This window comes from Euleptes europaea, chromosome 4 (assembly GCF_029931775.1).
Source record: "Euleptes europaea isolate rEulEur1 chromosome 4, rEulEur1.hap1, whole genome shotgun sequence".
Taxonomy (NCBI): Eukaryota; Metazoa; Chordata; class Lepidosauria; order Squamata; family Sphaerodactylidae; genus Euleptes; species Euleptes europaea.
Genome location: NC_079315.1, coordinates 99,357,982 through 99,383,126, shown reverse-complemented (window position 1 = coordinate 99,383,126; position 25,145 = coordinate 99,357,982). Strand labels below are relative to the sequence as shown.

At 41.7% G+C, this 25,145-nt stretch overlaps 1 protein-coding gene across 1 annotated transcript in view; it reads left to right on the top strand.

Annotated features, from left to right (window-relative positions):
- Window positions 1–6,019: 6,019 nt before the first annotated feature.
- The window catches only part of ITGA2 (integrin subunit alpha 2), a 52,826-nt gene continuing 33,700 nt past the window's right edge, over window positions 6,020–25,145 (top strand). Inside the window, exons 1-9 of the mRNA XM_056848378.1 lie at window positions 6,020–6,139; window positions 10,631–10,740; window positions 12,209–12,300; window positions 18,688–18,802; window positions 20,073–20,200; window positions 21,069–21,217; window positions 22,315–22,465; window positions 23,758–23,923; window positions 24,618–24,691. Coding sequence (XP_056704356.1) covers window positions 10,674–10,740; window positions 12,209–12,300; window positions 18,688–18,802; window positions 20,073–20,200; window positions 21,069–21,217; window positions 22,315–22,465; window positions 23,758–23,923; window positions 24,618–24,691 — 942 coding nt within the window. The 5' untranslated portion in view covers window positions 6,020–6,139; window positions 10,631–10,673. The remainder of the gene's footprint in view (window positions 6,140–10,630; window positions 10,741–12,208; window positions 12,301–18,687; window positions 18,803–20,072; window positions 20,201–21,068; window positions 21,218–22,314; window positions 22,466–23,757; window positions 23,924–24,617; window positions 24,692–25,145) is intronic.

The window sequence follows — 25,145 nt, the reverse complement described above, 5'->3', positions numbered from 1 at the left end:
TACAGATGCATAGTGAGCTACAGTTCCTTCAGCTTTGAGAAAAATGCTATATGAAATTAGGTGAAAGGGTATAATTTACTGGGACTGATAGGCAGGGCAAAGATTTGAACTTCATAAAACATTGCCTCAATCAGTAAAGAAAACACTGCATCTTCAGTCCAAACCATAACAAGCACTGGGGCCTTGACTTGCCAAGGAATGGCAGACACACTGTTTAGTCCAGGAACCTTTTTATCAGTAAGCAGTCTGTATCCTGATTAAAATGTCCCCGTTTCCCAAAACAGATCTGAGGGTTTCATGCCTTAGAACCATTAGCTTTCTTGTCCCTTTTTTTTTTTATTCCTGACATCTTGACCATCAGACACAGTTTGGAATTAATCAGCATAGCAACCATGAACGGTATATGTGCATCCTATTATCTTAATTAGGGTTTCCACTTTGAAGAGTAAACAGCGCTTCTCTGAGCAGCTGTCCTTGTGGCCTAGTGAGGATGGAGTCAGGGCTTGTACTTCAAGGCTCCCAGTAGAAGCTCTTCCATTCCTGATCCAGTGGTTATTTCCCAAACTTTTACAGTAATCAAGCCTTTGGCTCCAAAACGCTAGTAAAAATTTGTAAGTGATCACGACTGTTGCAAGGGGGAGGATTCAGAAAAAATGTTGATTATTATGTCTGTTGGCATCTTCCTTCCCACGCAGTTCCTGCATCCTGCCCACCAGATAGTGCCCCAGGAAATCTCATTGGTTGTGGTGGGTTTTTTAGCTTTATATGGTAAATGACTTTACTATGTAGCATTTGTTCAAGAGGTCATCTTTGTTTTGTTTTACTAATTTATGACTTTGAGTGAGGTTTCAGAATGATGAAAGTTTAAATGGTCACTCTGCTTGACTTAGATCTCTTCAGTGTTCCCTCACAAAGTTCATCTGGGCTGGGCCTACGCTGTAGACACTTGGCTGTCTTGCCCACTCCAAGAACTAAATAAATTCATTTACTGGAGAAGGTGCAGTATCCTTGGGGTCATGGTCATTAATGGGCTTCATCTTCAATGGGCTTAGAAGACTTCAATGGGTTTAGAATAGTCTAATTCTGTTTAGGATTGTGCTGTAAATTGGCTGCACAGAACCACATGAAGTTTGTCCCTTCTTCATGCCTATGCAGTGAGACATGCATCCTGCATGCAATAGTAAACATCTGTTTGTGAGAAAGAGTCAACACATGTTCACTTTACAAATGTAATGGGGGACCAGCACCTGGATAAATGTGGGGCTTAAAATCACATATTGAGCTTACGTGCATTGAACATGAATTGAGCATAATTACCGTTTCAGAGGGTAGCCTTGTTGGCCTACAGTAGAACAGCCAGTTCGAGTCCAGTAGGACCTTAGAGTCCAGCAGGATTTTCAGGGTGTGAGCTTTCGAGAGTCAAATGAGATGAGAGTGACTGAACACACGCATAAAGAAAAATCAAGTGTACACTGTATGTCCATTCACTGTAACGTGCAACTGGTGTTGGCAACTTTCATATTAAGGAAAATAGGAAATGAAGGTCAGAAGGGAATGAAATCTTTCTTGCTGGTGCTGCTACCAGGAATTCACCACCCACTGCCTCCACCTGTCTCCAGTGGTTCCTGCCCAGGGTCCACTCTAGCGCCTGTGTAAACCTGGTCAGCTGTCCCTGGGTAGCATAGCAAGCCCCCCTTCTCTGCTCCTCCCCCTTCTCTGCTCCTGGCAGGTGAGTCTGCCTCTGCTCACCCTACCTGCCTTCCCCTGCTGCTTCTGCTGCTTTGCTTCTGCCACAGTCTTCTGACTGTTCTGCAGGGCTATGTGGGTGTGGTTTTTCCTGCGCCGCCAGCATTGCTGCAGCTGCCTGGCATTGGTGGTGGGCACGGTGGAGGGCTTCTTTGGTCCCAACATCGCCACAGCTTATTGGCCAGCCCCCCAGAGTGGTGGGTAAGTTTAGGGAGGTCTTTGCCAGTCTCAGACAGAACCTCTGGTTAGAAGATACCCCTGCCCATCTGATTAACTACTGACAGCGCTTTCCTGAGAGGAATGCCTATGCCTCCAAAGGAGGTTCCCCCCCCCAAAACCTCCTTGCGGTGTAAAAAAAGGCCACGATACCCTTCATAGGGAGATGTACCACCTAAAAAGGTGGTGTATCTCGAGAAAATAAAAAAGGGACGTTCCCAGCCCAAAAGGGCTTTGGAGGTCACCTAAAGGCAGCTCCTCCCCCAGCCTGGCACCGGAACGCCCCGGGAATGCCTTCCGGGATGCTGGGACGCTTCCTGGGATGCCGGCTCGGGCTTTTATGCTGGTAGGATGCTGGCGGAAGGCCCTGTCAGCATCCTGGGGCAGCGCTGCCACAGCAGCGACCGGCGTCCGGGCCTTCCTGCCGACGTCCGGGCCACTAAAGCTGGCATAAGTTGCCCGGACGCTGGTGCGGGAGCCCCGAGCGCAGGCACAGCACCTTCCTGGCCTCCTAAGGGCTTTCACCCTTCAGACTTAGGAATGCGCTGTGAGACGCTCTCCCCTTATATATCATTGAAAAGCAGAAAGCGGAGCACCAGAATAATGAAGTTTTCCCACTGTGGTTAATTTTAGTAATCAGTTTCTCTGTATTAAAGACAGTTTGGATATTCATTAGTCAATATCCCAGTGCACATCCCTTATTTCCTAGTAGGACTGTGTACAAAAATTGTTTGCATTTTTGGTCCATTGTAGTTTTAAAATATTTGTATACCTTTTATTTATTTATTATTATTATTATTATTATTATTATTATTATTATTACCGTACTTTGTTTCCTTTATTTTGTTAGTTTCTATTGGTTTTCAGTGGGAAACGCATTTCTGGCTGTGACGTTTTCACTCATTCAGTTACGAAAACATTCTTCTGTACCCTGTCAGCCAAGGAATCCCCCCTGTCAAATTTCATGCAAATAGCATCTCATTTTTAATAAGCATTTAAAATAATATCTTGCACTGACTGAATGCACATCCTTTGTTCTTGGCTGCTTCTAAAATGCTCCTCTCACAGTCCAAAGATGACTGATGTTTTTGAAGGGAAAACTCTCATAGATCTCCTATGAATGATAGCAGTGCTCATATATATAGTATGGATTGCAATAGGGCTACCTCCAGGTCTTCAAAGATGGCATTGTGTTCCTATGTAAAGTAGGCCTGATAATTATGTCTGTGATACATATGGCCCATACCAGGCTTGATCTGGGGCTGAATTGTACCATGGTTTCAAAACACAAAGTGCCTTCTCTTAGGCTTATAATTCCTTTTCTTTAGTTTAATTCCCATCTCCAGACTTCCATTTCTACTGTGCATGGAGACTGAAAACAATCTCTCAACTGTGCAAAAATAGAAATGCCTGAAACCACAGACTCACACTGATAAAGGGAAAAGTGGATTTCACTGTGTTCAAGAATTTTCACTGTCGTCTTGATACAGGAATGATCCCAGATAAAATGCTTATGGGTTCTTCCTGTATTGCTAATCTGTAAGCCTTTAAACAATCATTGCTTGTACAACTTGCCACTAAATTTAAAAAAAAAATGATAGTAAAATACTCAGAAATTATTCTAAGTATTTTGAAATTGCATGATTACTTATCAAGTAGACTATACTGTAATATGTACTGGGCATGGGTTTGAACAAGAGCTCATCATTATTTAGGGCTCATACAGACTGCACATCTTATCCCCTGGAGTTTCCTGCCCATTTTTCCCCTGCTTGCGAGCTGAGCAGCGATGGGGATAGGGTTGCCAGGTCCCTCTTCTCAACCGGCGGGAGATTTTGGGGGCATAGCCTGAAGAGGGCGGGGTTTGGGGAGGGACTTCAATGCCATAGAGTTTAATTGCCAAAGTGGCCATTTTTCTTCAGGTGATCTGATCTCTGTTCGCTGGAGATCAGTTGAATTAGCAGATCTCCTGCTACTACCTGGCAGTTGGCAACCCTAGATGGGGAACACCCACTGAGGATGGGAGAACCCCCATCCCCACTTTATTTATTTATTTATTTATTTATTTATTTATTTATTTTCATACTTCTAGCCCGCCCTCCCCTAGCCAGGCCAGGCTCAGGGTGGGTTACAACATGAAAATTTACAATATTACAATAAAGCCTATGAAACCATAGAACCATTACACGGTGGTTGCCATATATATAAAGTTCCCACTGCAGCCAACCACAGAACAACAGCTCATAACTGGGTCATCTGTCCACCCCCAGAAGGTTGATCGTGGGCTAAAAAGGTTGATCGTGGATGGGGAGTAGGGAGGCCAGCACTGATCTCACTTGATCTCACCTGTGGCTGTCCTCAGCTGTAGGCCTGGCGGAATAGCTCTGTCTTACAGGCCCTGAGAAACTCATTCAGGTCCCACAGGGCCCTGATGTTACTAGACAGAGCATTCCATCAGGGTGCCTGGGCTGAAAAGTAATTAACGTCAGAAAAAATCCTGCAAGGACTGACGTTACAAAAGAGCGCACAAAGATGTAACACAAAACTGTAAAAAGAAATAAAAAAGAAATTACAGTGAATTTTCTCTTTTGAAAGAGAATAACGAGGAATTTAAAAAATGAAGGAGAGGGGCCGTGGCTCAGTGGTAGAGCAACTGCTTGGCATGTAGAAGGTACCAGGTTCAATCCCCGGCAAGGACTAGGCAAGTAGGTGATGTGAAAGACCCCTGCCTGAGACCCTGGAGAGCCGCTGCCAGTCTGAGTAGACAATACTGACTTTAATGGACCAAGGGTCTGAGTCAGTATAAGGCAGCTTCATGTGTTCATGTGAATTTCAGGACAAGGAATTTCTACTCCCTATAACAATGCTCAGGACCTGAGTTTGATCCCCACCAAAGTTGGTTTCAGATAGCCGGCTCAAGGTTGACTCAGCCTTCCATCCTTCTGAGGTCGGTAAAATGAGTACCCAGCTTGCTGGGGGTAAAGGGAAGATGACTGGGGAAGGCACTGGCAAACCACCCCATAAATAAAGTCTGTCAAGTAAACGTTGGGATGTGATGTCACCCCATGGGTCAGGAATGACCCAGTGCTTGCACAGGGGACCTTTACCTTTATAACAATGCTAGCGAACATGACATATCGGGCTTTGTGTATGTCACACTTAAATGCTATGACCATCCAGAAATCTGTGCTAAGGAAAAATGATTCCATATAAAAATTATGGACAGAAAACAAATTATACATATTTTCTTATTTGTGGCATTTATTCTTCTTCATTTGGTCATGGGAAGGGGAAAGAGTTATACGGGGTACAAGTAATGCTCCTTGGCCACAGGAAATCCTGCAGTGACCTGCCAAACACTCATTCTCGTGGACATACATAGACTGGCTTTAGAGAGTTCAACTGTATGCTTATCTGTACAATTTTAAAAACTAGAAACTTATTGCTTTCTGTCGTAATGCCAGTTCCTGCCCATATACACGGTGTGTGTTAAGTGCATGAATCAACGTCCTCCAAAATGTCCTATCTTTGACAGCCTTGCTCAGATCTTGCAAATTGAGGGCTGTGGCTTCCTTTATAGAGTCAGTCCATCTCTTGTTGTGTCTTCCTCTTTTCCTGCTGCCCTCAACTTTTCCTAGCATGACTGTCTTTTCTAGTGACTCTTGCCTTCTCATAATGTAACCAAAATACAACAGCCTCCATTTAGTCATTTTAGCTTCTAGGGACCGTTCAGGCTTGATTTGATCTATAACCCACTGATTTGTTTTTTTTTTGGCAGTCCACGGTATCCGTAACACTCTCCTCCAACACCACATTTCAAAGGAGTCTACTTTCTTCCTGTCAGTTTTTTTCATTGTCCAGCTTTCACACCCATACGTAGTAATAGGGAAAACGATGGCATGAATTTACAATTGTGGAAATGCAGAATACATAAAAGTGACACATAGATAAGGTGTGGCGGGTGGGGATGGAACTGGCATGAAGAGAAGAGAGTACATCAACAAAATCAATTTCTTTGCTTAATTGATTTTATATTGTTCTTCTTTGTAATAGGCATTCTTCAAAACTGCTGCGAAGCATACAATATTGGACTCCAAGGAGCAAAAGTATTCTCTGGCCCCTCAAGCGAACAGTTTGGGTATATAGTTCAGCAGCTTTTAAACCAAGAAGGCAAATGGTAAGCATTTTTTTAAATTCTTCATTCACAGTGCAGAGGGGAAATCTAAAGCTGTGTAGCTATGGAATTTTCTTTTAATGAGGCCCATATTTCAAGCATGACATCTGAAGGCCCATTCAGGTAATGCAAAAAAACAAAACAAAAAAGGCACCGTAGACTGCAAAGTTGATTTAAAGTTGATTTCATGCTGCACCCATTTCTTAGCTACATCATAATTAAGCTTTTTACAGATAACTCACGATGCACTTTGATCTACTCCCACCCACTGTTTGCCCTGTATTTGTCATTGTGTTTGCACAGTTTTACACCCCTTTAAATTCAGACCTACTTGCAAGAACATTTGTTGGCAGGATGTTTAGAAAGCTGACTAATAATTCTCCGAAGGAGTGTTTCAGTTTTCGACACTACGGTATTGTCAAGGCAGGGTAGAAAGTTTACAGAACAGCACAATTGGAAGCAAATACCTAGATGGTCAAATGAGATAATGACTTTGTTTTAAAAAGTCATATACAGAATGACTTATTTTTAAAATGGAAGGTTCCTTCTGGGATTCAGTTGGCCTGCCGTGATCTGTCCTTCCATCACTTAATGGAAAATCCATGGCTGAGTGCCTAACATGAAGGCAATGGTGGGGCTGCTGCGGACGAAGAAGAAGAAGAGTTGGTTTTTATATGCTGACTTTCTCTGCCACTTAAGGGAGAATCAATCTGGCTTACAATCACCTTCCCTTCCCCTCCCCACAACAGACACCCTGTGAGGTAGGTGAGGCTGAGAGAGAATGACTTGCCCAAGGTCACCCATCTGGCTTCATGTGTACGAGTGGGGAAACAAATCCAGTTCACCAGATTAGCCTCCGCCGCTCATGTGGAGGAGTGGGGAATCAAACCCAGTTCTCCAGATCAGACTCCACCGCTCCACACCACCGTTCATAACCACTACACCATGCTGGACGAGGTAAAGGGGTCAACATATCTGTGGAATCCCTAGATGTGCAAAAATAATTTGTGAGTTTAAAAAATCAATTATCCCAACCAACCTCCTAATGAATCTTCCTGGACCCCTAGCTTGTATCTTTCCTGGAATTTTATTTATAACCAATTCTTTCTTTTTTGTATTTCTGTGTCCCGTTCTTGTTTTCTCTATGATGATTTAAAAACAAATATGTTATTAAAAAATTTCAGCATGGTATTCAAGACTTTAAGTTCTTCTACTTGCCTTAAAGAGATATTGCCAAATTAATTAGCGGAGACATGTTTTTGTGCGCTGGTGTAGGTAATATTGTTTAATAACTTCATAGTTATGGAAGACCAGCGCAAGGTGGAGAAGTCACCAGGGCAATCCTATGAAATCAGTTAACTGAGAGTGGAGTAATTACATAGAATTGTGCTGTACATTTCTCATACTAGTAGGCAATTAATAGTGAGAACCCACCTAATGTGGATCCCAAATGGAAGAGTAAGATTAGATCTGCATTCAGATCATCACGGCATTCAAGTGCAACTGCTTCAGGGAACGTGAGCTTGTTTACTCCATGCCAGCTAGAGCATATTGTGTGGGGTGAACAACAGCATTCTTGGAATTAGGTGGGAAAGTGAGGTAGAGCTGGGTATCGTCTGCATATTGGTGACACTGCAGTCCAAACCTCCTGGTGACCACTCCCAGTGGCTTCACATAGGTATTATGGGGGATAAGATCAAACCCTGTAAAACCCCACAGGTTAATGGTCATGGGGCAAAGCAGGACCACCCTCACATGAGTACATGAAGCTGCCTTGTGCTGAATCAAACCCTTGGTCCATCAAAGTCAGTATTGTCTACTCAGACCGGCAGCAGCTCTCCAGTGTCTCAGGCAGGGGTCTTTCATATCACCTACTCACCTAGTCCCTTTAACTGGAGATGCCAGGGATTGAACCTGGGACCTTCTGCATGCCAAGCAGATGCTCTACCCTGAGCCATAGCCCCTCCCACCACCCTCTGAGACTCCCCCCCCCAGATAGGACTCAAACCACTGAAACATGGTGCCCCTCAATTGGATATTGTGGTCAATAGTATTAAAGACCGCTGAGATATCCAGCAGAAATAGCAGAATCACATTCCCCCGTCTTAAGTCTTGGTAGAGGTCATCAACCAAGGCAACCAAAGCAGTTTCTGTTCCAAATCCCAGCCTGAATCCAGATTGAAATGGATCCAGGAAATCAGCCTCTTCCAAGAGCCCCTGGAGCTCTTGGAACAGTATCTGTGCCCAGTTGGAACTAAATTACAGCTTGTTACAATGTCTGAGTACAGCCAATTTGTCAGAAACAAGATTCAGTAATCTCAGGCTAGGTGTAAAGAGGTGGGTGCAGATGAGGGTGTAGGTACCAAGCAGTATCTGTTGGAAATGGAGGACAGGAAAGAATCAAATGTCATAAAATCTGAGTAACAGTATTTTAGAATATCACGGCCATATTGTATTTTATGCAGCACTTGGCCAGGGAAGGGGGGATATGATGATTGCTGTTACTAAACAAATATAGTGGGAAGGGGGACTGTGCAAATCATAAATGAGGAGATGTGCCAGGGAGCCGCCATCTGTCACAATTACTCAGCATGAGAAGAATTGAGTGTTTAGGATTGCACATTGGGTTAGATTCAAGCAGCTTTTCTGCTGGTGCAAAAGGGTAGGCAGTGTCTGTTCTGGGAATCATGGGAATTGCATGGTCACAAAAACCAAGCAAGACAGGGCTTGTAGTAAGGAAGAGAATTAGGGAAATCTAAGTCAAAAAGTTGTCCGGATCCAGCCCATTGTCTTTTCTCACTTTACGTGATCATGGCAGTAAACGCCAGGCAAACGGGATGTATTTGTAGTATCAAGTAACAGGTGGGACTCCTCTCAGTTGCAGACTAGCAGTGGGCAGTGGTGGAAACAAAGTTATTAGTGCTAGACAAAGTTTGTCTGCATTATGAATCTCAACACACACACCCCAACAAAATGGCTATATTTTATAAGAGAGGTGAGCAGTTAGTTGCAGCTGTTTTTGCTTTGGGTACCTGTGTAAATAATATGCTGCAGCTACATCCATTAAATGCAAGTATCATTACAGGATAACTCCGGTGCAGGCAGACATTTACTTGTCTAATTTCAGAGGCAAAGTTAGAATAATAATACTTCGGAATTTCCAGAATCTATTCGGGATCTTTTCCCTTTAGCAAAGCTGTTCTTTAAGATTGCTGGAATAATGGCAGGCAGGGAAGGTAAATTCTCCTTAAAGCTCCTCCTAGAAATAAGTCTAGTCTATTTTGGGGTTGTAATGTGTCTTCATTGAGCCACCTGGTGAGCCCAACCACATTGTGTCAATTTCTTTGATCTGCACCCTCAACAGACAGTAACAATCCACCATAAAGGTCAATTTAATAGTAATGTTAGGTCTTACATTCAGTTGTTGGAGTTAGACTGATGTCTTGTGCACACTTTCTTGGGAGTAAGCACCAATGAACTCAGTGGGATGTAGTTCCTGGTACATGAGTATAGGTTGGAGCTGTTGAGATGGAGTCTTCAGCTGAGCTCATAGGACACCTCCCATTTCATGTCAAGGAAATTATTCTCATCAGCATCTCACAGCCAGTGTGGTATCCCCAGTTCTATTGAGCTAGGACTGGGGATACACAGGTTCACAACCCAATCACCCTGTGATCTTGTCCCAGTTACTTTCTTTCAGCACAATCTAATTCACAGGAATGTTTGAGGATAAACCAAAGTGTTTGGGCCAGGGTAGTTGAAGGACCACTTCCTTCAATACTGTTCTGCTTGCCATTTAAGATGTCTAGAGTTGCCAGGTCCTTCTTCACCACCAGTGGGAGGTTTTAGGGTGGAGCCTGAGGAGGGCGGGGTTTGGGATGGGGAGGGACTTCAATGCCATAGAGTCCAATTGCCAAAGCGGCCATTTTCTCCAGGTGAATTGATCTCTATCGGCTAGACATCAGTTGCAATGGTAGGAGATCTCCAGCTAGTACCTGGAGGTTGGCAACCCTAAAGATGTCCCTCCCTAAACTCTACTATTCTGTGCCCCTGCCTGCAACCACACACATGGCTTTTCCAGTGGTGGCACCTCCCCCTTGAGGCTTACCTGGTATCGAATTTACTGTCTTTTAGGTGCCATATCAAAATGTATCTCTTTAATGAGGCTTTTAATTGAAGGGGTATCCAGCTTTTTAAAGGTTTTGTTTCCTGGTAAATTTGTCTATTTATGCTGCTGAATATTGTTTTTATGCTGATAAACGTCCCTAGGGATGCTTTGATTGTTTTAATACTGATAATTTTATGCTTTGTTGCTTTTTAATGATTTTACTATTGCATTGCTTTTATTTTTTGAGTTACCCTAAGCAGGTCTCTGGAGAGGTAGCATATATATTTTCTAAATAAATGAAATGTTGGAAGAAACATATATGTTGCCATGACGTTTTCTGGAAGAAAGAAGGGATAAGAATCAATTCAATTTGTTCTTTTTTCCAGGTTACTTGTTGGCTCACCCTGGAGTGGGTATCCGAAAAATAGAATGGGAGACATCTATAAGTGTGCTGTTAATCAGCAGAGCAATGAATGTTTAAAGATGAATTTACAGAGTAAGTTATAGTAATAACATGCTACATTTTCATGAGTGAGTTAAGGCAGACAGACAAGAAAAGCTTTTTATGAAGAACTGTATGAAGTAGGAAATCTTCTAGAATAGCATGCTTTGATCTGATGTCTGATATTTACTGGGTTGATCTTTAAACTACAAAAAGAGATACTAAAGCCTAAAAAATTAAGTTTCCTGCTGGACATGCTTATAAGAGGCCTCTAGAGAAAATAATGTGTTTGTATGAATTTGGATGAAAAACTGGGAAATCTGTCAGTTCCAGTTATGAAATAACATGGGCTCCCTTTTGCTTGTTCCGCACTACCATTGTTCTGTGCTGTTCAAAAGTTCCTTTTCCGCATCCAGCTGCAAGTAAAATTTGCAGTGGGGGTTCTGCACAGCACAAATGCTATATTCCCCATAAAAATTCATTCCCACAGGCAGGGTCCTTCTATGTTTCTACTTGGAAGAAAAGCCCTTCAGCAAAGGTCTCCTTGCTCCACAGGTTAATTAATTCCTGTGTTCTTGAGGTTTGCCAATCTTCAGTTGGTATAAATAAGTAATGCTTTTCCGAGAGAGCACCATTGAGTAGAGGGTTGGACGAAGACCTGGGAGACCCACTTTGAATCCCCACTGCCATGGAAGCATTGTGGAACTCCCTGCCCCCGGATGTGGTGATGGCTGCCAACTTGGAAGGCTTTAAGAGGGGAGTGGACATATTCATGGAGGAAAGGGGTATTCATGGCTATTAGTTAAAATGGATTCTAGTCATGCTGCATACCTATTGTCTCTAGTATCAGAGGAGCATGCCTATTATCTTAGGTGCTGGGGAACACAGGCAGGATGGTGCTGCTGCAGTCGTCTTGTTTGGGGCCTTCCTAGAGGCACCTGGTTGGCCACTGTGTGAACAGACAGCTGGACTTGATGGGCCTTGGTCTGATCCAGCAGGGCCTTTCTTATGTTCTTATGACCTTGGGCCAGTCACTTTCTTTCACCCTAACCTACCTCCCAGGGTTGTTGTGAGGGTAAAATAGAGGAGAGAAGCACAATCAAAGCCACTTAGGGTCTCAACTGGGGAGAAAAGTGGGATATAAATGAAGTAAATAAATAATGCTTGATTATTAGTTTCTGCTGCAACTTTATAGCAAGCAGATTGTTTGATTTCAGCCACAAATACTAGCCAAAACAGTAAGGTCCTACATTACTCCTCACATTCACTTCCTCTGGGAGCCACCAGGGGGAAATGAGCTGCGTAAATGTACATTGGTTACCACAAAATGTTACTGCATGTCCTTAATTTTCAAGGCTGTTCATGTGAGATACTTACTAAGAAAGCACATGAATTAATCATAGTTGACATAGGTTGGAAGATACCTTTGAAGGTGTGCAGGGCTCAGGCAGCACACAATGTATAGATTAAAAATAGTACATTGAATTGTTCCTGGAATTAACAGTGTACTGTGGCTTTTCAGCTTTTGCAAGCATCCCAAATGTTACTGAGATAAAGGAGAATATGAATCTGGGGCTAACCTTGATAAGGAACTCAAGAACGGGAGGATTTTTGGTAAGTGCTAGAGATGTGAGTAATAAAAGCATAAATTATGTTCCCAATCCATAACAAAACAGTAGCCTGTTGTATACTTGATGATGCACTGAATGAGAAAAAAAATGTGCTAGATCCTGTGGATCCATTCCGGTAGTGGTGGTGTCTTCCTGTTTTTCTGTCTGCTAAAAGGACCTCTTGCACAAGTGGAAGGGTTCTTATACAGTGAGAAAGCATCACCATTAACAGAACAGATCAGTAAGATCAAACCCAAAGTTCAGTATAAGTTGTATCCTCCCACTCCAGTCAGCTAATGGGGGGAGCCTCCCTCCATCTCAATGAACTTTCCTCCACTAGAAGAGGCTCTTTGTCTGCTGAAAGGCTTGTGATGCTTGAGGAAAGCTCCACACTTGAGGAGGGGGCTGTGGCTTAGTGGTAGAGCTTCTGCTTGGCATGCGAAAGGTCCCAGGTTCAATCCCCGGCATCTCCAGTTAAAAGAATCAGGTAGTAAGTAATGTGAAATACCTCTGTCTGAGACCCTGGACAGCCACTGCCAGTCCGAATAGTGACCTTGATGGACCAATGGTCAGATTTATTATAAGGCAGCTACGTATGTACAAATGCACACTAAGTTGACCTGAGTGATAGGATGCAACCCATTGTTTTTTCTAAATGGAAAAGATGGTATGCAAATAGTACAAATAAATAGCTGTATTATTTATGTGTATGGGGTTGGATTTAACCAGTTTTTTCCCCCTTGACCACCCAAAAGGTTAAGCTGGTGATAATTGAAACTGACTGGAGAAAAACCATGTGGGATGAGGGCTGTATTAAGGAGTATTTTTAAGGAGGGGAGATTGAGCAAAAAAGCTGGCTGGATTCTATCCAACCTGTTTGTTTCTCTGGCTTTGTATATTTATATTTATTTTATTTTTCCCCCAGTCTGGGGTATTTATATAGAATGCATTCTTTCCTTGGGTCACTTTGGACCTGCTTTTATGTTCAACAGCACTGGTTTTCCTATTCAAGCTTGGATTTGTTTGCTTAAATCTTGCTATCCCACCCTTCCTGTCAGGCTTAGGGTAGTTGAAAGATTAAAAAAAAACTGTAAGTGCTCATTCTGTTATACATGTTCACCCACATCACACCATTATCATCTGCGAGGGCATGGTCTGAAGCCATATAATGTAGCTTTGTTGAAGCTAACCAGGTTCAACATGCTCAGTCACAAAATTGGGAAACATTTATGTTTTCATTCACTTTTGAAGCTCTTTAGAAATATTCTATGTGCTTGGTAAGGAAGTCTGAGAAACCTTTTACAGCTTGCTATTTGCATAGTTCTCAAATGCACATCCAGTCTTTTGGGTTTCCATGCTGAAGCTGCAAGAAAAACATGTCCCTTATGACTTGCTTGCATTATGCATAGTATTTCTCATATTAGAGAGATCTAAAATCCAAACTTGTACTATAGCATTTATGGGAACTGTAATAAGCAGATGTGTTGAAAAGTTACGCAGATTGTGATCAATTATATTGAAATTTTTGTACATACTATACAAAAACAGTCCTGGCATAGATAGCCCAGGCTAGCCTGATCTCGTCAGATCTCAGAATCTAAGCAGGGTCATCCCTGGTTAGTACTTGGATGGGAGACCGCCAAGGAATACCAGCATCACTATGCAGAGGAAGGCAATGACAAACCACCTCTGTTAGTCTCTTGCCTTGAAAACCCTACTGGGTTGCCCTAAGTTGGCTGCAACTTGACAGTTTTTCACACACATACATATAAAAACAATTGGTAATGATTTGAGACAGAAAGCCAGGGAGGGATGTAGTATTAAATTTGCAAGGGTTGTAGAACTTTTACAACGCTATCCTAAGCCATTCTAAGCCAGCTGACATCAGTAAATTTAATTGCGCTGCCAATATTTTTACTTTGTCTCTGATGTTCCATCCATGCTTGGGGGGAAAAATGGATCTTCAGAATAACAGTTATATAGCAGACCTACTAGCATGGATCTCTTTAATGTCTGGGTTTGCCATGACTGTTTGAATCACGTCTTAGGGTTTTTTTTTTAGTCAGAAGTACTTTAAGTCCCATTGATGTTAGTGGAAGAGTTAATTGCATGCTTAAATATCTCACCCAGAAATCAGTGAGATTTAAAAGTGCTTATCATTAGTATTTTGGTCACATTATGAGTAGGCAAGAGTCATTAGAAAAGACAATAATGGTGGGAAAAGTTGAAGATAGCAGGAAACAAGGAAGACCCAACATGAAATTGATTAAGTCTGTAAAGCAAGCCACGACCTGAACAAGGCTGTTAACCATAGGATGTTCTGGAGGACATTGATTCATAGGGTTACCATGAGTCGGAAGCAACTTGATGGCATTTAACACACATACAACATTAGCTGCATTTTGTTGCTAATCCGTAGTTCCACATACAGCATGTTTCAAATAACAAGGATTTTTTTCCTTTTGAAAGAATTACAGGATGATATATACCCCATACAAGTCACACTGTAGTGTAGGCTATTGCAAGCAAGTTAAATGAATATTATCTTTTTTCGGGCTGTTCCTAGGATTGTGCCGCAGTAACAAGTCAGTGGGGCAATCCCACCTACTTCTCTAAACAGCCTAATGCACAAACAAATTGTGATACACCTAACTATGAAGACATAATTTTGTAATATGGCCCCACACCAGAGAACAGCATTAGTTATATTTAAGAAATTGTGAAAGCTTTTGGCATTTTTTTCGCTCTCTGTGTTTTGGAGGGGGGCATTCCCAGCCTGAAAGGGATCAGGTAGCTTCCTACTGGCAGCTCCTCTCCCCAGAATGCCCCGGGAATGTCCCCAGGAGGATGGTGCATGGAAGTGTGCCATTTGGATGCCGTTGGGAGGCCAAGCTGGAGGATGGCATCCGGGTTCCCCCGCCAGCATCCATGCCACCCTGGGCAGTGTAAGTGGCATGGGTGCCAGTTCAGGGGGCTTGAATGCCGGCACAGCCCCTTCCTGGCCTCCTAAGGACTTTTGTCCTTTCAGCTCAGGAATGGGCTGAAAATCATTCAGATGAGGTGTATAAATCTATCTAGTACGTTTTTATCTCACCTTGCCTCCAAGGAGATCAGGGTGGCACAGATGGTTTTTCCTTCTCTACTTTATCCTCGCAATAACTCTGTGAGATAGGCTAGGCTGAGAAAGAATGACTGGCTCAGGGTCACCTAGTGAGGTCCACAGTAGAGCAACATATGAATCCTGGTTTCTCTTACTCTAACCACTACATCACATTGACATCAGCTTTCCTCATAGCGTAAGGCTCTGTTGATTTCCCAGACTGTGAAATTAGTTCAGTCTTCGTAGACTATTGGCATTTTGAGATCTTAGCAGTGCAGGAGCTGAAGTCATACGTGAACAAAGAAGTTCATTTACTAAGGAAGGAAATGGGACATTGTTTTTTAAAATATTGCCACTCAGGAAAAGAAAGTAATTATGCTGTGCTACTGTAAGCATATTCTTATTTTCTTTGCTATTGATCTGGAAGAATGCCACTTGGAGGAGCGAGTACTTGTTAATAGAAAAGTTACAGAATATAAAGCTGTGAAGATTCCACTACAGTTTTTCTCTAATACAATTTACCTGTGCATGGGAATGAATTTTTTTAAAGTCAAGGGTTAAAAAGCTTGGTGGGGGGGGAGGAGAGAGAGATGGAAGTCATTTGTTCAATACCAGTGTCCTTGTCTTCCTCATCAAAACTTCTTGGATATTGCTTGATAGCTCCAGGGTGTTCAACGTGGAAAGTTCAATTGAATTTACCTGTCATAGAATCATAGAGTTGGAAGGGATCACCAGGGTCATCTAGTCCAACCCCCTGCACAATGCAGGAAATTAACAACTACCTCCCCCCACATCCCCAGTGACCCCAACCCTCCCCCCCACGGTTTTGAATCCCTTGGATTCATTTACCGGTAGTCTAAATGTGGAGAATAGCTTCCATATTTACAGCTCATGTTCCATTTCAGCTTGGCTTATATTTTGTTGGCATTGACTCAATTAAGACATAACTAAAAAGCATTGTATAATTAATTTAACTATGGTTAATGTGATTGTCTCAATGTAGGCCACTCCAGTACCTGTGGTTGGTTAGGCCATTGACATAGGATATGATTTTATGTTCACACACGAACTGGGACTCTAAACCACAATTTAATATTGATTTAGAATCCCATTTTGTGGGCATGAAAGGAACTCTAATTTGTTAATGTGTCATTAATTTGATGTTAGATTGAAGACTTCCTAAACCAGCAAGTCTTCAATCATGGCTCCAGATAAGGGGAGGACAGAGGGAGTTTGTGAGCCTGAGAACAGACTAAATCCATGCTTGTTAAAAACAAAAGGTTGGTTCAGATACACACAAAACTATTGTTTAAGTAATCCTTGGAGCGTAGATCACTACACAATCTTTGGTTAGTTATGGTCCAGGGGATGGATCCAATCAAACTTTTCACTGGTAAAAAATGGAGCAGGCTATGTACACTCAAACATATTTGTAGAAATGTGACAAAGCCCTGCCTTCTGCCACAAAAAAAGGTAATGTGAATAAGCTGGAATTTGTGAAAACTAAGGATTCTTCATATTGAGGTTTGCAATTTATTGCTGTGTTAATTCATCTTTAATTGACAAAACACATGTTGAGGTAATGTTTTGACTTTCATTGTCTTTTTATCCAGAATGGTGGAAAAAAATATTTTACCTGGTAATTTTTCCTAATAATTCTCACCTACTTTTCATTTTGGTTGGTAAAATATTAAGAATGGTGCCATCTTCTGGTCACTCGCGAATTGAAGGAGATTACTTCAGAGATGAATTTATATTGAGGTGTCGAGGTTATAAATGATCTAGGAGAGAAGGCGGCATGGTACAGCTCAGCCTCCATCTCGGAAGCTAAGCAGGGTCGGTACTTGGATGGGAGACCACCAAGGAAGACTCTGCAGAGGAATGCAAAGGCAAACCACCTCTGCTTCTTACTTACCCTGGAAGCCCCTGGCTGGGTTATAACATACTTATGACACTTACGTTCATATGTAGGATTAGGATTACAGAAGTCTGAATAAGCAGAGCATATTAGGCATGATACAGAGTGCAGATATAACAAGGAAAATTGTATTAAAAATATTGTCGAAAGCTTTCACTGTCAGAGTTATCTGGGCTGTGTGACCGTGGTCTTGGTATTTTCTTTCCTGAAGTTTCGCCAGCAGCTGTGACAGGCATCTTCAGAGGAGCAACACTGAAGGACAGTGTCTCTCAGTGTCAAGTGTGTAGGAAGAGTAATATATATAGTCAGAAGGGGGTTGGGTTTGAGCTGAGTCATTGTCCTGCAAAAAGTATCAAAGGTAATGTGCTAATCATTGTCCTGTAAGAATCAAGATAATGTGCTAATGAGGGTGTGGTATGTTAATGTGAAACCATTGTATCCTGAAGTGATCTGTTAACATGTGGAATCCAAAGCTAATCCGCATGGCTATTGTGGACTGTAGTCTTTGTTAGTCTGGAGGTTTTCAGGACAGAAAGCCAAGCCTTATTCATTTTTAAACTCTCTTCTTTTCTGTTAAAGTTGTGCTGATGTTTATGAATTTCAATGGCTTCTCTGTGCAATCTGACAAAATTCTACCAACTATTCTACCTATACATAGTCTGCAGTCTTTTTTCCTTTATAAAGTGCCTCCCCAGGCCCATTCTGTTATAGTACAGCACAGTTACTGTTATAGAAAAGCACTCTTGAAGAACTCCATTTTCCATGGTAATTAATGGTAATGTTGCACTGGAGTTCTCTGTGCATTTGCAGTAAAACCTTAGTAGGATGGTTCAAGAACTCAGCTGAACCTGAGTTACCAACAGTGTAAAGGGTTTACTGCAGGCAAGGATATTTTTGATTATTATTTTTGAATGACAAAATTAGATCCAGTTTCCAGGGTTCAGCCTAGAGACACATGCCCTGACCTGGATAACCCAGAATAGCTCCATCTCGTCAGATCTTGCAAGATAAGCAGTGTCAGCCCTGGGTAGTATTTGGATGAGTGACCGCCAAGGAAGTCCAGGGTTGCGATGCAGAGGGCAGGCAATGGCAAACCACCTCTGAACATCTCTTGCCTTGAAAACCCTACAAGGTCTCTGTAAGTCGGCTGCAACTTGATGGCAAAAGAAGAAGAAGATGATGATGATGAAGAAGATGATGATGATTCATACAGGCAACCTTCCCATGTAGGATTTACCTCTGCTGACCCACTTTGATTATTTTCAGCTGTCGGTACAGCAGTTCTATCAAGTATGGCAGGGAGGGGTTTAAAAAGAGTGTTTTATTTTGCGTTTCTTTAGAATGTTGTTTTTGTTTTGTTTTCTGTTTCAAAGACTTGTGGTCCTTTGTGGGCACAGCAGTGCGGGAGCCAGTACTATGCAACAGGAATCTGTTCCGAGTTCAGTCCAAGTTTCCAGCTCATGAGAAGTTTTTCGCCCGCTCTGCAAAGTAAGGCAGTCAATGTAAACACCATTTGTTAAGGAATGGCTTCATATCGAGAAAGAATTTGCGCATCTGAAAGTACCTACTCAATCTTTTAATATATATTTTTTCAATTGGTAAAATTAAAAATGTCATAGCATAATACTGCCTAAAGAACATACCTTCTAACATGGAAGCTTTGGTCTTTTGCATGTGTGAGGAATTTAGTTGTGAAAACAGGATTCCCCCCCTCAATTAGTATATCCTTTGTGATTGTGAACCAGTGAATGTGGTTGTGGGTCATTGGATAGCACATGTAACATCTCCACTGATAAGGCACACCGTTCTTCCTTGCCTATATCTTGATTAATTTTTCATTTACTTGGCTTACACTTTCTGTAGAGCTATGAGTGTCACAATGTTTGCATGTTTTATTATTAAATTTTGGGAGGAGGTGTGATCTCCCTCACCACTTCCAGTTCTGGGAAACACATATGCCCTGGCTTTATCAAAATGGAGAATGGCTATGTTCACTGTACAAAATTCCTGAGAGTTCTATGGATGTGGCTCCCACTGTCAGAGGTGGTTGGGTAACTACTTGAGATATAGCTTCTCTTTCCGCAAATGAAGGCCAGATACCTGGTCTTTCCTGTTTTCTGTACCAGAAGACTTTTCTGGTCTCTTCAGTGTTTGGTTATCTTAATGATTAGATATAATGATTGCTTTAATATTTTATTAATTGTTTTTATTGGATTATTTAAATCTGTAGTTTTTGGGGAGCCATCCCAAAGCTAAGGATAAGGGCATACATTAAAAAAACAAAAACAAATCAACAAACAAGCCTATGCTGATTACCATGGCAACCCGTTGTAGTGCTAGCATTCCATCATTGGGGAGGGGAGGGGGTGTGGCTCAGCGGTCGAGCACCTGCTTGGCATGCAGAAGGTCCCAGGTTCAATCCCGGCATCTCCAGTTAAAGGGACTAGGCAAGTAGGCGATGTGAAAGACCTCTGCCTGAGACCCTGGAGAGCCGTTGCCAGTCTGAGTAGACAATACTGACTTTGATGGACCAAGGATCTGATTCAGTATAAGGCAGCTTCATGTGTTTCATGTGTTCAGTAGTAACACAGATATAGTTGACATAGGAAAGTGTCTTTTTTGTCATCTGGAAGGACTCAAGGAAAAACCTTTCTTTCTTTTTGCTTGTAGATTTTGAACATAATATAGCACAGTGAATGAATTAAAATGACATTCAAATTTTATCCACCAAGTACCTTTTCTGTCTTTCCATTTGCAGAGTGTTCTTCGGCCATAGACCTTGTGGTGGTATGCGATGAGTCAAACAGTATTTATCCGTGGAATGCTGTGAGTGCTTTTTTGACAAAATTTGTCCAAGGCTTGGATATAGGCCCCACAACGACTCAGGTGGGTAGATTTTTTAAAAAAAATTAGTTGTTTCATTAGCCACCTATGTCAGCTGTAAAGAAAAACAAGTGTCCCCTTTACCATAAAGTTTTCATAGTTTGAGAAGTGGTATATTTTTATTAATTACCCATCTTATTAATCAACTATACAAAACAAATACAAACTAACCCACAATACCATTGACTGGTGAGACTGTATAAATTACATTTATCAAAGTAATACATTCAATGGCACGGTCAATCACAAGATGTTTCCGTTCCTGCTACTGTGCCAGCTTCTAAGAACCCATCTATTCCAGTACTATAGATATCTGAAGAAGTGAGTTGTGGCTCACGGAAGCTCAAAGCCTGCCAGAAATTAGTCTTTAAGGTGCTACTGAACTCTTGCTCTTTTCTACTGCTACAGACAGACTAACACAGAGTGATCTATCATAATGTCCCTGTGCAAGTTACGACAATTCCTCCCTTGGGATATTAATCAGCCACAGGTCTTGTTATTTCCCTTAGATGTTCCCTGTTTCCACCTCTCAGATGTTCCCAGGCCCCTCATACAAAGCATGATCTATCAAATGCTCACTAGAATGTTACCTTGGTATATTTCACTGCTGAGAGAGCTGCAGGTGAGGTATGGCAGCTAAAGTTTGCCCTTTTCCAGGATCAAAGCATTTGGGAATTCTCTTAGTTTGCTTTGTGTACAGTAACATCTCTGTAGAATGGAAACGGCTTTTGTTATTCATATGGTGATAGGCAGAGTGCAAAATTCCACACAGTAGCATTAGTCAGGAATGCCATCTAGATATGATCTCATAATGAATAATGTGATTAGTGCTGGATTGCCTTTTATTTGTGCTTTTCTTTTTAAATTTTAGGTAGGGTTAATTCAGTATGGCAATGACCCACGAGTAGTGTTCCAGCTGAATACTTATAAAAACAAAGAAGATGTTGTACGGGCAATGTCACAAACCACTCAGAAAGGAGGGGAGTATACAAATACATTCCAAGCAATTGATTCTGCCAGGTAATCATATCCACTGGTAGCTAGTATCCCATGGTAACAAATTCAAGTAGAATAGTCAGGTTAGTTTCCTGTAGCAAAACCAACCCAGAGTCCTATAGCACTTCAAAAAACTAACAGATCTGCCATGCTATCCCAGGCAGAGTTACACCCTTTTAAGTCCATCGAAGTCAACTTAGAGAAGGTTGAAACTCAGTGGTACAGTATCCGCTTTGCCTGCACAAGGTTGTAAGTTCAATCCCCAGTACCTCCAGTGAAAAGGATCAGGTGATGTGAACACAGTGAAGCTCTGGAGAGCTGCTGCTGATCAGAACAGGCAATACTGACCTTAGTAGACCAGGTCAGCAGCCTCATGCGTTCATTACAATTTAGAATTGCATTAGCTTTCATGGCCATGGTAACATCAAGACTAGACTACTGTGGTGCACTCTGTATAGGTCTCCCCTCAGAATTCTTCAGGAAGATGTTTCAGTGGGGAGAACAGGACTGTGGACTGTACTACTAATATGTATTATCGGTTGCTGCATGTAGTGGTTAAGAGTGGTGGACTGGGTTTGATTCCCCACTCTTCCGCATGAAGCCTTCTAGGTGGCCGTGGGACAATCACAGTTCTCCCAGAACTCTCTCAGCCCCACCTACCTCACAAGGTGTCTCTTGTGAGCGGGATTGTGATTGTAAGCTGCTTTGAGACTCCTTAAGGTCGAGAAAAGTGGTGTAAAAAAACCACCTCTCCTTTATCTTTCTCTCATTGAAATATATTTCTGCTTATGTAATACAGGTACAATTTATTGCGTTGTTTAATCTGTCTTTAATCTTTATACCTTGTTTCACTTTTCTTGAAATTCTAGTCCTATTCCATTGTTTATTATATGTCTTCTCATCTTATCGATTGTACTCACATTATGTAATCCACCTTGATTCTCAGTGAAAAAGGTGGACTGTAAATAACAAATAAAATAAATAATGAAATAAACATTGTCTGCTATGACCTAAGAATTGTGATTTTTTGCATTAAGTAGCTTTAGATGGTTCTAACCTGATGATATAAATGTGCATAAAAAGCAGCCTTCACATCTAGCTAACTTTACTGTTCATCACAGACGTTACGCTTTCTCCAAAGAAGCCGGTGGGCGGCCAACAGCCTCTAAAGTCATGGTGGTTGTGACAGACGGTGAATCTCATGACGGCTCAAGGCTACATGATGTGATAACTAAATGCAATGAGGATAACATCACTCGATTTGGTATAGCAGTACGTAATGTTTTCACTATTATAACGATCATTTTTAGCTGGTCCCACTTGGTTAAATGTATATGTTACGAAAATGTTGAAAAAATTAGAGACAACCATAACGATATTGCTAGCCTTCAAGCCTTGATTTTTGTCAGTAAAAGAAAGGGTTTTAAATTGTTAAATTATAAGGTTTATTAAAGATTATAAGGGAATTTTACTGATATATTTGTATTTTAACTGAATGTCATGGAATATTGCTTAGATGTAAGCTGCCCTGAGCCCGACCTTGGTCGGGAAAGGGCGGGTTAAAAATCCATAAATAAATAATAAAATAAAGGGGCCTAAAATGTAGTAACTCTGGAGACAGTTTTCTTGGAGGAATGTGTCTGCTCAGGGCTCAGTTTGTGCCAAATAGTGTGTGTGGCTTTCAGTTCAGTCAAAGGAGCACCTTTCTCTACTCATCGTCGGATAGCCATTTGCTTGTGTGAGCCACATAATTCTAACTATATCCAATGGTTAACTTGTGTCTTAACCATTTCCTTCCACTTGATCACTTCATAGAGAGGCATCCCTATATTTTATTTCTACCCTGAAGTAATGTTGGAAGTGAGCATCAGTGAGAACAGCACAAGTATTCATGCATTTAGGCTTTTTTCTCTGAACTTGCGAACATGAGGTGTGTACTGTGTGGATGGGGGAGTGGAGAGGAGAGAAAAGATTAAACAAGAAGGGCAATTTCACCCTTTAAAAAACATAGGTTTGTTCTTCTGCTTGGCAAGGAGAATGTGGATATTTTTTAATCCTTGTAACTTGAGCTGCCACAATCAGGCTGCAATCCTGAAGGGGGGATAAGGGGCACTTACGCTGGCATGGGGGGGCCCCCATTCACGATGGCTCCGGTAAGCAACATCACTGCGTGGGACTCTGCTGCCAGTGCTGCTATGCCGGCAGTGAAATCGCAGAAGTGGGAGCCCGCACTGGCATGTGGGGGCATTCCAAGGGCTGGAGCTGAAGTTAGTCAGCTTCCTAACCCCTTTGGCTATGGGGATGCCCGTTGAGCAGCAGTGTTGCTACACCAGCTTTTGTTATCTATTTGGTGGCCAGGAAGCCTCTGAGGAGATGGTGCAGCCACCCCCACTCCCGGCCACCAGCCCCTTCAGGAATGGGCTGATAGAGATGTAAACATATTGATTTTGAAGTCACAATGGAAATAGGAAGAGACAGAAACAATTGTTTCAGATTTCTTACAAAGAAATCTATAGATTTCTTACTGAATGGAAAAATGACTTTTCTTTCTCTTTTTCCTCTAGGTATTGGGATACTTAACTAGAAATGACTTAGATACAAAAAAATTAATTCAGGAAATCAAAGGAATTGCAAGCCTTCCAACATCAAAATATTTTTTTAATGTCTCCTCTGAAGATGCCCTTTTAGGAGAAGCAGGAACACTGGGAGAGCGAATTTTCAGCATAGAAGGTACCAAACGCAAAGTTTTGTTAGGATGCCTTCCTTGAAATGTTGTTTTTAATTTTAATGCTGTTCGTTTATTATCAGGTTCTTTACACACCTTTTGAAGCTTCACAAAAATACAACAAAAATATGACCTATAGTTCCCTGATATTTGTAATATAAAATGGCAGGGAACTTGTGGGAGGAAAAAATAATTTAACATTCATTAGATAAGAGCTAAAGAAATGTGCAGGTTATTCTCAAGAGGGCTTTGGATTTGTATCTTTCAAGCCATGGCTCCTCTGCCAGACCATGTGGAACACTACTTCAGAAAATTGAATAGAAGTCTCCTCTTCAAAGACATAAAATCAAATCTTGTACTTGGTATATGTGTGTTGTGTGTTAAGTGCCGTCAAGTTGCTTCCGACTCATGGCGACCTTATGAATCAATGCCCTCCAAAATGTCCTATCTTTGACAGGACATTTTGGAGGGCATTGATTCATAGGGTCGCCATGAGTCGGAAGCAACTTGACGGCACTTAACACACAACACACATATACCAAGTGAAAGAGTGGTATATAGAACCCTTGAATGCACTTGCAGTACAACTTTGATCTAAGATATTTTTTGAGATTGAAAGGGCTTTCTTGTATGGAACATGTTTGCAACTTGTGGTGTTAGGCATATGTATAACTTCCAAGAATACTGTTTCGTCGCCAGGTACTCATCAAGGCGATTCGTTCCAGATGGAAATGTCACAAGTTGGTTTCAGTGCTTCTTACTCACTGCAGAAGGTAAATAGTATCTTGTAACTTGATGTTGGGTTGATTTAGACTATATCCTCTTAACTATATTAATATTACTCTGTTATATAGTATGTTACAAAGATATTACACACATAATTGTACTTTTTCTTTAAGTAGAAATTTGACAAATACCTTCAAAACGGCAAAGAATCACTAAACAAGGGACATGTAGATCCAGAAAGTTTATCAGAGGCCACCTGGAACATAGTCAAATTTGAGACAGAGTATATCACACCTAAATTACCTAAAAAAAAATCGTTGTGGGAGTTGCTTCCCCATGTCTTCTTTACACATTGCTCTAGTCCCAGGTACAGAGCAAACATGGTTTCATCCTAGACCAGTGTCACCTTTCTGGGGGAGAATCATAAGAACATAAAGAACATAAGAAAGGCCCTGCTGGATCAGACCAAGGCCCATCAAGCCCAGCAGTCTGTTCACACAG